At 36.2% G+C, this 13496-nt stretch overlaps 1 protein-coding gene across 1 annotated transcript; it reads left to right on the forward strand.

The window, feature by feature from the left end:
* The first annotated feature begins 3689 nt into the window (after positions 1-3689).
* Positions 3690-12874, forward strand: RGS18 (regulator of G protein signaling 18). The gene is made up of 5 exons (XM_009669742.2): positions 3690-4148; positions 4832-4933; positions 8571-8632; positions 10852-11018; positions 11740-12874. The coding sequence occupies exons 1-5, from the start codon at positions 4030-4032 to the stop codon at positions 11992-11994; spliced, it is 705 nt and encodes a 234-aa protein (XP_009668037.1). The 5' UTR covers positions 3690-4029; the 3' UTR covers positions 11995-12874.
* Positions 12875-13496: the final 622 nt, after the last annotated feature.

Consider the following 13496-nt stretch of genomic DNA (forward strand, 5'->3'; position numbering starts at 1 on the left):
TAGTTTAAGAGTTCAACAACTCTTAAAGCCTTTGTTCAAGAGCGCCATTTCAGAAAAAGCTAGCGTTTGAAGCCCACTGCACCTTAAACCCGGAAAAAACAGAAATCCCTGCAAGACCATCACTAACGGAGCTACTGTGCTCCAGTGGATAAAGCAGTGGAAAGGTCTTCCTTTCCATGCTTACCCATAACCTGCCTATTTCATTTCTAGATATGTCATACATACCTAGTCAGAGACTGGTATTTCATTTGAATTAATATAGCTTATTCCAGTCTATTGGCAATTGAACTTCTTTCCAGAGGAAAACAGAAAAGCAACGAAATCCTTATTTACGGTGGACTAAAATGTGGTATTTAAGGAGTCCTACTGAAATCAACAGAATTGTGATAATGTAACCTTTTAATCTCAAAATAAGCTAGGCTTGCCCAAAATAACATTCACTAGCTTGTCCAGAAACAGAACCTGAGTGTCAAAAAGACATAAGGCTACATGACAGATACAAAGCATGAGTTTTCACTGTGGAGGTCTTACAAAACCCTTTTGAGATCCCTAGCTGAGAGGACCCATGGACCCTAAACGAAAAGCATTACTGGCTGTTTTCAGTGATGCATATCTGAAGCAAGCAATTTTGTTTCCTTCCTTTTAAACAGTAGCCATCAAAGGAAGTTCTGTAACACGAACAGTGTGGAGGTATTACAATGCTTCTCTTCCACTAACATTGAAGTATCCCACATGCCAAGTTCCTCCATTACGATGAACCTCTTAAGTGCACCACTAAAGAAAATCATGGAATTAGCAGACTGCAAGCATCTCTACTTGAGATTTATAATAAAATTATTTTCATCTTGGTATTTTTCCATGAAGCAAAAATGGGGTTTTTTTGGCAGATAAATAAAACAACTGTATGTTGGATTATACCATTATGAAATGGTAGGTCCAATTATGGTTTGCAGTAATGGGTAAACAACATAAATATTGATGAAACTGATAAATTGTTGAGATGTTTCTGAAGAGCAGCAGAGCTATTTTTCCAAACCAAATTCTTTCAAAACATGTCAGCTCCCATTGCAGGAAAAAGAAAAATATGGGAATACTCACTTTCATCTTATGCTCTTCAGAAGTTTCTTTCCATGCTTATTCTTCACAAGACGATGAAGAGATCATGCTATGTTGTTTTTCTCTTGACACGAAGGTGAATAGTGCTTCCCTTAGCAGAAAATAAAACAGCATAACCCTACAACTTAGGGTAAAAGTGGGTAAAAACGGATTTGAATGAAAACAGTGGCAGAACTCCATTGTGGAAAAGCCTAGATATTGATAGGACATGAGCACAGGTGTAAAAGAGGAAAGGTTAACAATTTGCTAGCAAGCAACAAAAATAATTTTGCGAAAGATGCAGAGGGATTGCTAGCAAAGGAGACCTGATTGCACTCTAATTCTTAGTGCTGAAATGAATCACTCAATCAAGGCTTCACTTGTGTTCAACTGAATTGAAATTCTCAATCCTACAGTGCTTACCTTTAACAAAGCACTATTATAACCTATGCAGAGTATAACGCAACATCCTTATTGCTAACGTCGATTTTTCTTTCACAGAGGGCAATTACTGGTCCTAGAGAAGTCAAACATGATTTTGCTATTAACTGTAACAGATCCCTATCTAATACCAATGGAAGTCAGTGCAGAAACTTTACAACTGACGAATAGGCCTGAAGAGACCAGGACCTCACTGCAAAGAACTTCTAGTACTTTATGATCTGTTCAGTCTTGCTTTCTAATGAAATAAAGAATGCTTTGAAAACACACATTCTATTCATCGATGTATGAAAGCTCTTGAAAAATGTATTTATTCTTTTCTACAAGTAATAAATCACTATCTCAATATTTCTTTGACTTTGCATAGATGACCTTGATTTAAGGGTTTTTAAATCATTAAAAACCTTCTAGGAGGTCTGTGAATACAGTTCAGCAGACTGAGGCCTATGGTGGAAAATAGAAATGCTTTTTAGCACCAGCACCGTCATTGACAAGATACAGCCTTACTCTGATGCTATTTGCCTGCTTCATGGGCCTGGATTTAATATTAGCTTTCTACTAATGGAAAAAAAAAAAAAGAGTGCTTGCAATTATTCTATATTTCCTTTCAAGAGTTTCAAATAAATTCCCAAGAGATGCACATTACATTACTGCATTCAGAATAGATATTATCATCAGAGAATATTACAGCAAAACTTCAGGCATTTAAGACACAACACCCATTGCTTTACAGTCATTTAAAAATGGATTGGACAAGCCATTCCAGCATATGCTGAGAAGAACCCATCACAGGCTTGACATTGGAACAGGTGACATAATGGGTCATTTCCATCTGTGCCTCACGTGATATAGTGGCAAGGCCACCAGAAAGTAATTCAGTTATGAATGGAGTGCCATGCTACAAATCATTCTTAAATCAGCTTATATGAAGTATTAAGGCCACAACTGACAATATTTTTCAGGAACTGAAATCACCAGATAATAAAATTATGACAGATCAACACAGAGATAGTATTATATACACATCAATAGGCCAACAAAAGTTCATATGACTTGCAGAAAAGTCAAATAAAAAGATGTTTTCTAATTTTGTTTACTTATTGGTAAAAGATAGAACACATTATTAAAGACAGCTCTGTGGTTAAACCCAGTTCACAATTACTAGGATATGATCTATAGGCGTATTCTGAAACTGAAAATGAAATGTATAACGCTGTCTCTCAGAGATTTTGGGGCTACAGAAGGCAGTTTTGCAACGGAATATTTCTTATTCAGTCTGATTTTGAAATTTGTTACAGATGTAGTAACTAAGTGCTCTCTCTTTCTTTTCTCGTTCTTAAACAAAAAATAAGGTTTTTTCTTTGTTCCATTTCGGGAATTCAGAGTCCTAGAAGAGTTTTTTCTTTCTTCTGTCTGTTAGTACTTCCTCTCCTCAACTCCCCAGGCACGAGGAAAGGCCTTGGTGGGACTCTCATCAGAACTTACCAGTGGGCAGAGCCAGTCAAAGTCATTGTAAGATGTTGCGGTCATATCTTCTCTCCACCTTTCATTCTCAAACATCTTTGTTCAGCTCTAGATCAGATTGTTAAGTAATCAAACTGGGTTAATAAACAATGACCTTGGTGCTGATACACAATCAATGACTTTCCTATCTAATGCCTGATGGATGTGAACTCACAGAAGAAACTCACTTTCAAAACTGCAGTACTCAACAATGCCCTAGGGTTGAACAAAAAGTGAATAAATACACTGTTCAGTATTGCAAACCATTCCTTGATACGTGAACAAACTCAAAATCAGAAGTAGGTACTCATCACTTCTGAAAAACAGTGCAAAAATTAAAATCTCTATTTACAAAATATCTGATCAAACACAGCTTCATCCGGCTCTTGTGAGAGACTCAGACTCTGAGTGTCAAGTTAGCATGTTGTAGCTAAAACTGATTTCTATGTCCAGCATTTAGCAACAGAGACTGCAGAGGGCAGTTTAAAGTCAATTAAAAGTTATTCTAAGGGCTTAAGGCAACGCTACACATTAATTTGTACAAAATGATTCTCTTTTAGAGCTCATTTTAGAGACACTCTATTCACTTCCCCTAAGCGCTTGGGAGAAAATGATAGCGTCATCCGAAGTCTAGCAAACCATCAAGTTCCGCACACACACAACCAGGAGCTGTTCTCCGCTTACAGCCATGTTTATGTGCATGATCAACGGCCATTTTGCAAAGTTGTAATCTCACTTCCCTGAATGACGACTGTGAAAACAAAACTCTACTTAAAGTCCTGCCTACGTGCAGCTGTAGTGACAGCGAAGGTGGAGAACCTCCTTCTTTCCACTACCTGCTCTGGAAACTTTTCAACCACTGGTTGAGTAGCAATCAAGCCAGATACAGCATGCGACAACCTTCCTGAATGCACCAATTACACTAGATGCAACTGCTGTCAGGAAGCTGAAGAACCATTTGCTGAAACTAGGAAGCTTTACTAGAGGAAGATGGAGAATCCACTTCTTTTATTTCCCCAACTAAACATTTCTGCTTCCAAGGATAAATCCTATTACAAAGTCACGAAAACAGCAAATAAAGAAGAGACGAATAAAGCAAGCAAGCCTGGGTAAGTTTTAAGGTCATACTTACACTTTGAGTGGTCCGTGTACATAGGGGATTCTTCTAACATAGCTGGTGGGTATGAATTTAGGGCATAGTTCTTTTTATTTTGGACTGATATATGTGAACACTCATGAACTGCAAGTCTGGGAATTGTATCCATAAAATATTAATTCATCAAGGGAATATTTATTAAGAATAGGAATACGAAACAAATCAAATAATTAACAAGAAAGTGGGAAATTCTGAGAAATCCCTTTCTGAAGCCTAAATAAGATCGGGAGAAGTTTCTTTTTAAAATTTTGAAATGACAGGAAGCAATACTTCCTTTTTCTTTGCAAAAAGATAAAAATAGAAGATGTTGACTGCACTTATTCACTAACATGAAATTTAACCCACCTCCATTTTTAAAACAAATGAAAAAGATAAGTGAAAATAAATGCAAAATATAAATGAAAAGATTTCCATTACCCTTTGCCAGTGCTTCATATGTAAATTCATGCTAAGGTATAAGGAAGAAATGCATTAACATGAACATTAATATGTAGGCGAAAAAACATCAACATTACTATAGCTGAATGTAGAAAGTAATGATCTGTAATGCAGAGGCAGGGAGATACTAGTCAAAGGAAATGTTTGAACAACATCTTTCAACATGTTGCTTTAAAAGCTACCTGAACTTTGTTGTAGAGCTAAGCAGAAGAGAAATAGGCTGAGCCTTCTCCTGCAGAAATCTGAATTCCATGAAGAGGATCATCTTGGCAAACCTACACACTTGACAAAAGCAGCAAGGTGAGTGTTATAAACACTGCAAGACTGGAGATTCCTTTCAGGAAGCGGTTGTGTGACTCGAAACATTTCCTGCATTTGCCTGTGCGCATTCAGGCTTGGCAGAGAATAATGCTTTTAAGATCTATTTCACTTATAAATTAGCAACCTAATCCAAGCATACAAACAGTATACATCAAGTTAACTCATCACTCGTGTTTTTTACACTAATAGGTGTAGACTGCTACTCAGATTCATAGCAATGAATAGGTGAGTCTCAAGTCGTTATATAGTTTTCAGAGAGATTTTCTGTGGTATGAAGTATGATCTGACCCAGCAAACATTTTTTTCTTTAAAATAAAGAAGGGAAGGAAGAAACAAAATGGAAGAAAAATGTGGATAGCGTAATCCACATTTTTCTAAGCTACTTCAAATCCAAATTTTCATTTTCTTATAGTCTTTGTGTACCACTTACTTTGATTATAGTAATTAGTATGGAGGCAAGTATGTACTTGTTAAGAATTTTTCCACGACTTTTCCTTCATATTCCTGAATTCAAATACATTTGTATCTGTATAAAAAAAAAGTATGTACATATGCACACACATGCATATACATAAACTTCATTCATACCAACAGCATTTTTCTTAGTTAATTGACAAATTTGAACAAGAATTAACCTGGGTACGTGCCTGACAAATTACTTCTTACAAAGAATTTATACAGTTCCTTGGAAAATAAATTTTCCAAAGAATCCTGTGATGTACGAACACCAGCTGCACATCAAAACCTGAATGCATAGTTCCTCAGTGACTGCAATAATTGATAGAACACTGTCTTGTCCCCTCCTCCCTCCTCCAAAAAGGTCATTTAAACATTGTGTAATATTTTCCACATTATACTATTTCCTATAAAGATGTAATGTGAAATCTTGGTTTTGTTGAACTCAGTAAGAGCTTTGTTCCTGACTTCACTGGGGAGCCAGGATCTCACCAACCTGCTTCGCTGCCATTGTAGGGCTTGACTGAGAAGAAGGAATGCTTAAAGTACTACAACTTCAAGGTCTAAAAAATTTGCAGTTCATTTCTTTTCCTCACAGATCACTTCAGAACAATTCAGTGCTTCTAGTTTCAGTCTGCTTTCTTGTTAAACTTATCAAACTTGTTTCAGTAGTTACTGTGTTTGAGGCCAAGATGCCTGCACCCTGACCAGAAGACTTCAGTAACTATTTCTACAAACCCTTACCAACTGTGGACATACAGTAAAAATTATACCAAGGCTTAAGCACCATTTTTTGGAACCCATGAAAAAACCCAACAATTTGGTATCTAAACACTTGTATCTGTGTATCTGGATAGTTACACTATGTTTGTTGCTCATACATCCAAATATTCCACACATTCAAATGACAGGAAGCACTCATGCTCTGGACCACTTTCCACCCCACAGTCTGGGGGGCAGAGTAGGTTCATTATTTTCTTTTTTCCCCCTCTTTCTTGTGTCGCTGCTGACAGAAAGCTTAACTAACTCAAAAGTTTTACAGTTCACTCAAATATACAACCTTGCAATCATGAGTTCTACTTTCGATGATTTTTTGTTTGGTTGGCTGATAAAACTTAGGCATTTCATGTAAAGTACATGGTCATCAATACATTCCAATCACCTACAAAAAGGCACTTTCAAGGGAGGTGGATACAACAGCAATAAATGAATAATTTCCTTCTTCTACCAGACATCACCACTTCCTTGCTCAGTCAACTACTTTTAACCACATTACTCTCGGCCAGGTGCTCAACTAACAGGGATTGTACTGTTCTTACTGTATAGAAGAGAAATTAGTACTTATTTGTTGATCTATATATAGATATACTTTATATGGAGAAAGAGATTTAGATTATTTTCAGTGAAAAAAAATGAAAAAAAAAAAAAAGAAGAAGATATACGCTTTTTCAAGTAGCAAAGCCAGATAACAGTTTTGGATGCCCAGTGTTTTACTTGGTTTTAATTATTTCTATTATTTACACGGGGATATTAAATAAACAGCATAAGTAGAAAACAAAATTTTATGAAGCTCTGCAGAGGGACAGTGCGGTGATAGTGGAAATTCTTACAACCTATAAACTCATTAAGTTTCTTCTCATCTTGTAAAAGTGGCGAAGTGGAATAGATCTTGGTTTCTATTTGCGACTACAGCACTCATTGCTACTCCCAGGTCCTTGGGATCTGTGAGGCTACTAGGTTGATGCAGTTTCTGAGAGAAAATCAAAAATTCACCCCAGAAGTTTCCAAAAATAGTAAAGAAGTTCTTCAGCATTCTGTGCTGTTTAGACTGCATATGTGGCCTCAAGGAGCCAGGTTTATTTTTCACTATTACCAGATTCATTTTTGTAGCTATAGGAACCCATTGTTCCCAAACATGCAAATCCGCACAGTTCCCTAAAGGAGTGAGAGATCATTTTCCCCAGCTATAGAATTCCCTCACTTCATTGGCTTATGTTTATTTCTTAACCTTCAGTTCTCCATATTTGTACCACTTGAGAACTGTTCTCTCCCTAGCTAAAAGTTTCATTTGTATAAGCAATGACTTAGCTAGAAGAGAAACGACACCTATAACAAATCCTCCTTTCAGTTTTGTACAAAAACAAGATCCTTATTGCTTAAATTCCCTCCCAAAGTGACTGGAATTTCACATCATCTAAACTTCATGTGCCTATAGATTTTGCCAGTGGAAACCAGACTATATAAACCAGGCAACCAAAGAACTTCAAGCTTCAGCAAGGAAGGAGGAACCATTTTCAGAAAGCATTCAGTCCAAAAGAAGTTGATCTGGTTCTCAGCTCCACCACCAACCTACTGACCCATGACAAGTTGCCTATGTGAGGACTTTGATACTTTAATTGTGCAGGCCTCTGATGAAAATGGTTTTAAAAATTATTATTTGTATGGCACCTAATAAATTGGCCTTTCATTCAGGTTTAGAACTAAGTCATAATCCTAGCACGATACAATTCATCTCCAAGCCTAATTCAATTCTAGTTCACAAAAATAGGGGGTAAATAAAGTGCAGTGTCCCGATATAACATGACATTTAAAAAATGTTTATGGTAAACAAACTGGGATATGTGTGCTACTACCCTGTGAGACCATCACCTAAACCATATTGCTACAGCTTTATCTTCACGCTATAGCATTTCTGTATTTCATTAAAAATAGATTGTGGTAACACAGTCTCACACTGAGCGCATTCAAAACCACATGTCTGCAAGAATACGTCAGTTTTAACAACAAAAGCCTTCTTTTTAAGTTTAACTAGGTGGTGGACTCTTAACTTTACATAGGTGGTTCCTGTATGAGTTTTACCACACTGCATGATCTCAATTTCCTTAAAGAATAGCAGTGCAACACAAACACTGAAGAGAAAAACCTCTGCTTTAATCTTTTTTTTTAAAAGGCAAAAAAAGTATAATTCTGCAGGAAAAAAGTCAGAAAAAATTAAACCAAATGTTTCTGTAGTCTCTAATAGAACAAGCTTATTTGGTAACGTAATCTAATCGAACACTTGGTGAAATAGCGCAAAGCAATAACGGTAACAGATTAACATGCTACAATAACTTCATAAATACACATACTTCATCAAAAACACTTTTTGTTTCATAAACAGTGCGTCTCCTGAAGAAGCAGTTAAATGGGGTGAATCTTTTGACAAACTGCTTTCCCAGAAAGGTTAGTAGTGTTTTCCTCTCCGTGAAAAGTATCATTGCTTGATAGAAAATTGCAAAATGTAGTAGTTCAATTAAATAGACCTGTCAGTTACCTAAATTAATTTGATACGTCATTTACATTAGTAAGAGTTTCTGCTCTACTTGTATGCTTAGGCTATAGCATGCTGCCAAATATAGAAAATAAATAATCGATTTATAATCGTTAAGTCTGATGCTTTGTTGAATGAAGTAATGTAACAGACACTGAAGAATTCCCTCAATAAACGGTAAGAGAAGACCACAGGTAGTTAAATGTTGTTCTGTAATGATTTCACAGAATCACAGCATGGTTGAGGTTGGAAAGGACCTCTGGAGATCATCTAGTCCAACCCCCCTGCTCAAGCAGGGTTTTCGGTATGTTCTGGAGAGCTAACTGCTATATTAGCATAAATCCTGAATGACAGCTGTTTAAAATGGTTGGAAATCTGCTGGCTACTCTCTCATCCATCATTTTACCTCTTTTCAACATCCCACTGAGTTGTACCTCTCCCATCCTATTGCAAGTGTTATTCAATGAAGCCTGCAAAATCTTTTCTTTATATTACATGAAATTTTAGGCTTTTTGTTCTACAATAGTTCATGATAATTAGTTCTATCTTGGGGATAACTAGCCATGTGTGGCATATAGGGACTGTTAAAATGAGCTTATGGTAAAAGAGGACTTGCTGTAGAAAATGCTTTTAAGTTTTTAACAGGAGAAATCCAAGAACAAGCAAAAGAATATGAATTTGCATGGAGATAAATACCACGTCTTTGCAGGAGATCTGTAAGTTTCATTCAGCAGCTTAGTAAGTTCATTCATGAGCTTAGTCAGACAGCTCATTGGTATTCATTGGGATTTTGTCTAAAGACTAGAACTAAGTGAAATGATTGTTAAGGAAAAGATTTTCTTAGAGGACAGTATCAATTCTTACACAAACAGCAGAAAAATAGAAGCCATTGCTTCTAGCAAAAGTCCATTTCTCATTGTTACACTGGAGCTAGACTACTTTACTGTGCTGTTGTTGGGAAAATAAGAGAAATTAAGCAGACTTCAGAAGATCAGTAAAGTCTGGAAACGTCAGGCCATTGATTTAGGACCATCATTTCTGGTGCGCATCATCAGTACCTCCTCTCAGGTAGATCCTTCCAGCACCACAGTCTCAGTAGTTTTAAGCTAATGAGAGACAGTGATCAAAGGCAGAAACTCTGTGCTAAGAGTATCTAGCCTTATATTTGCAGAAGTTTAAAATTTTCTAAGGCAGAAGCCATTTTCTTAGATATAACAGAGCTATAAGATACAGCAATATTTGGCCAGAGAACAGATTACTCATGATGTTTGCAATAAAGATTTCCTATCTTTCATCCCTTTGTTTTCAATATTGTTCAAATATTGCTAAGTGCAAGACAATGGAAGTGCAAGACCCCTTACAAATGAAAACATTTTCTGTGTTGCTAGGAAAAAAAGCTGCCGCTTTTGATACAGTTTGTTTCTAAAACAGCAATAGGAACAAAATTGGCCATTATTTGGAAGAGTCCATATATATTACATAATTATCAAATGCACATAAAGCAAGATCCTGAATATTCATAGGCCGCTTGGTTTCCAATTTGGAGGGACACATGCTTGATTCAGCAGAAATGAGTATTCTGGCACAGTGCTGGACACCACATGCTTTTCAAATCCATTCCTCAGACTGCAGACAATAACTCAGTTGTGTTACTTCTCAATAGTTGGGAAAGAAAATATCTGCAACATAATGACAATAGTAGGGTAAAAAAATTGTAAAGATGCTAAAAGCCCTTCATTTTAGATTATTACTGGAGAAGAGTCTACATATGAACAAAGATTCAAATACTGTTTGGAGCAACCTAAATCTGATATTCAGTTTGAACAAAGTCCATCCCTTTCAGAAACATCACATGTTCTGATTGCCTCCGTTTCTAAGTAGCCTCCTCACAAGCTTTTGGTAGTGGGTTTTTAACAGAGACTGAGAATTCTGCTTCCACAAACTTTCATGGGAGCTGCAGTATGCAGGATCCTTATGAAAAAATGCACTTCTTTTATAGGTAGTTATCTATAATGTGATGTATTTGAAAGGGAGCACAACCTATGTTGTTACCTTGCACAGACTGTATAAAAAGAGTAACTGCCTGATAAGGATTTTTTTTTTTAATGCAATCCAATATTCCCTTCTGTAGCTGGATTGGATGCCTTTACGAAGTTTCTGAAAACTGAGTTCAGTGAGGAGAACATTGAGTTCTGGATAGCTTGTGAGGATTACAAGAAAAGCAAAACTGCACATGAACTTCTTCCAAAAGCTAAGACCATTTATGAAACATTCATACAGAAAGATGCACCAAAAGAGGTACAGTAAAAACATTTTTCAAGGTTCACATTGTTTGACACTACTGCATCTAACGGAATCTGCTTTTAAGAGGTGCAGGCCCAGAAGCAGTGGCAACAGTTAATCATGTTGCCAATGACATAAGAAGGCTGTATCTCAGACATCAAAGCTTCAGAAGGAAGTCTGGAAATCACTGCATAGACATTCTCACTTTCCTTCAGACTCCTTTCAATACTCCCTCTGTATTATTAAGGGTAAATAAAGAGCAAGAAGTAGTGCAAGAAGGCTTTATATTTACAGTTTCTTCACACTACTTAAGTGTATTGTAAAGGAATCATAGTATAAATGAGAAAAAGGAACATTTTTTTGCCTGCTCTTGGAAGGAGATGAACAGACTGGGAGATGATGAATTCTCACTGAAATCAAGCTCAGGTTCTTCAGTAAGTCCTTTGGACCTATAATTTCATATAATTCTATCAGTTCTGAGCAGATCAGGTACATCACTTGCCCATGCTCCTTTTTTCCCTGTGTTCTTTTATTTTCAGAATAGCAACTGCTAAATATTAACAGCTGCTTCCCTGTAAAAGGGTGAAAAAGGTATAAATCTTTTGCAAAAATAGTACAGTTTCAGCCCATAATTCCCACAGATTATTTTTAACATTCACATCTCTGAATCTATGCATAACAACATAGGAAATGTGTTGATGTTCATTAACGAAATACACTTTTTGCTATTCTCCAGGTGAATCTGGACTTTCATACCAAAGAAGTCACAAGTCAGAATATTGAACAACCCATCATCACCACCTTTGATGCAGCACAAAGCACAGTCTACAAGCTAATGGAGCAAGACAGTTACCCACGCTTCCTAAGATCTGATCCTTATTTAAATTTAGTTAAGGGGAGAAACCCCTGTCGTCCTGCTCTTAGGAGACGATCGCGGTCTTTTACTGTCAATGAATTCAAGGATGTGAGATCCGACTTTACTGTTTGGTAATATGGAAACTCAGCCCACGTGAATTCTAGCTACTGCAGCAAATCGTATAAGTGTCTTAAAATCCAAACCCTTAGCTGGTGTAAATGCATGGAGTTCCACTGACTTCAGCACAGTTACATCAACTCATATTAGGTCAGAGTTCTGTAGCCAGTGATTAATCTCGTTTATGATAGAGAAGCAGGCAACATATTCACAAGACTTACCGGATATAAAATGTTCATACGGTATTTTTTTAAACTCACGTAAGAGTTGTAATTCTATTTGGTGGAAGACTGATTTTTCTACGTAAAAATGTTGTTAAAAATGCCAGTTGATAGAATATCTATCACGTATCCTCGCTCTGTATTATTTAGAACAAAATTTTGTCACAATTTGAATCTATAGACCCAGCCTTTGCACGTAAGTATGTTTTTGCAATATTTCCTACACTAAGCACAGACTTTTGGTGGTATTTTCTCATACTACAGAACACATGGGAACATTAATTTGGCTAAAAGTAAAATTACAAGGATTTTAACTACAGCCACTGCATAAGTAAAATTTAGCTATTGCATAATTTAAGAGGAACATAAGAATATCTATTTAATTTTGATAGTGGTACATTTTGTACTCTTTTCTTCTTACGTGTGTCTGTTCTATGTATTTAAATTATGCTGTATAGATTAGCTTTGCCAAGACATATTGGTATTCTAATATTTTGCAAACAAATAGCAGCAACAAAGGGCCAAGAATGTTATTTTAACACACAGTGTGTCATTGAACGCCAGCTCAATGTACATATATATATATATTTGTATATAAAATATAGATTCACATTTACTTTCATTTGTAAATGTTCATGCTATACCATCTTTGTTACTAAACTTTGTTCTAAAATTTATCTGCTTTTTATTTTGAAAAAGAATCTGAAAATTAATAGCTCTTGAACTAAGGTAGAATGACCCTCGGTTCTCTCTGTCATCAATATACTCTCTGTAGGGAAAGGAAGGAGGAAGGAAGAATTCTCCCTTTTATTTCTTTACTATTCAAGTCGTGCATACCATTTTTGCAGTAAGCATATGCAATTATCCTGTCTTTTTTTTCAGGATTGATGCAGCGATATCTTGAAGCATGTAGCAGTTCTTAAAATAATAATCATTGGTTAACAACTAATTTACTGTAAGCTTCAGTTATAACTGTGACTTGTACATTCAGTCATCTTGCACAGAATTTAAGTTTTCTCCTTTTTCTTCCCCTTTCAGTAAGCAGTCAAAGTGAAGAAGTACAGTTCCTAAGGACAGGACTTTATATGTTCATTGCTAATTCAGGGTATATGGGAACTGCTCAGTCTGAAGGTTTCAGTGTCCACTTTGCTAACTTTCAATAAAAACAAAGTGATATACGTAAAAGGTGTCAGGATACAGTTTATCCTTAGTACCTACATGAAGAAAACAAAGGTGAAATGAAGGCTTCATAATTCAATACAAGTTGACATCATTACTATTTCAATCAAAAGCGTTACT

The sequence above is a fragment of the Struthio camelus genome, chromosome 8 (assembly GCF_040807025.1).
Source record: "Struthio camelus isolate bStrCam1 chromosome 8, bStrCam1.hap1, whole genome shotgun sequence".
NCBI classification, from domain to species: domain Eukaryota; kingdom Metazoa; phylum Chordata; class Aves; order Struthioniformes; family Struthionidae; genus Struthio; species Struthio camelus.

What these genes read in the sequence shown, in the direction of transcription:
- RGS18 (XM_009669742.2), top strand. Translation starts at nt 4,030, where the DNA reads ATGGAGAATCCACTTCTTTTATTTCCCCAACTAAACATTTCTGCTTCC. An exon ending in AATAAAGCAAGCAAGCCTGG is followed by an intron (nt 4,149 to 4,831) that starts GTAAGTTTTAAG and finishes ACTTTGTTGTAG; the next exon opens with AGCTAAGCAGAAGAGAAATA. An exon ending in CACTTGACAAAAGCAGCAAG is followed by an intron (nt 4,934 to 8,570) that starts GTGAGTGTTATA and finishes TTTCATAAACAG; the next exon opens with TGCGTCTCCTGAAGAAGCAG.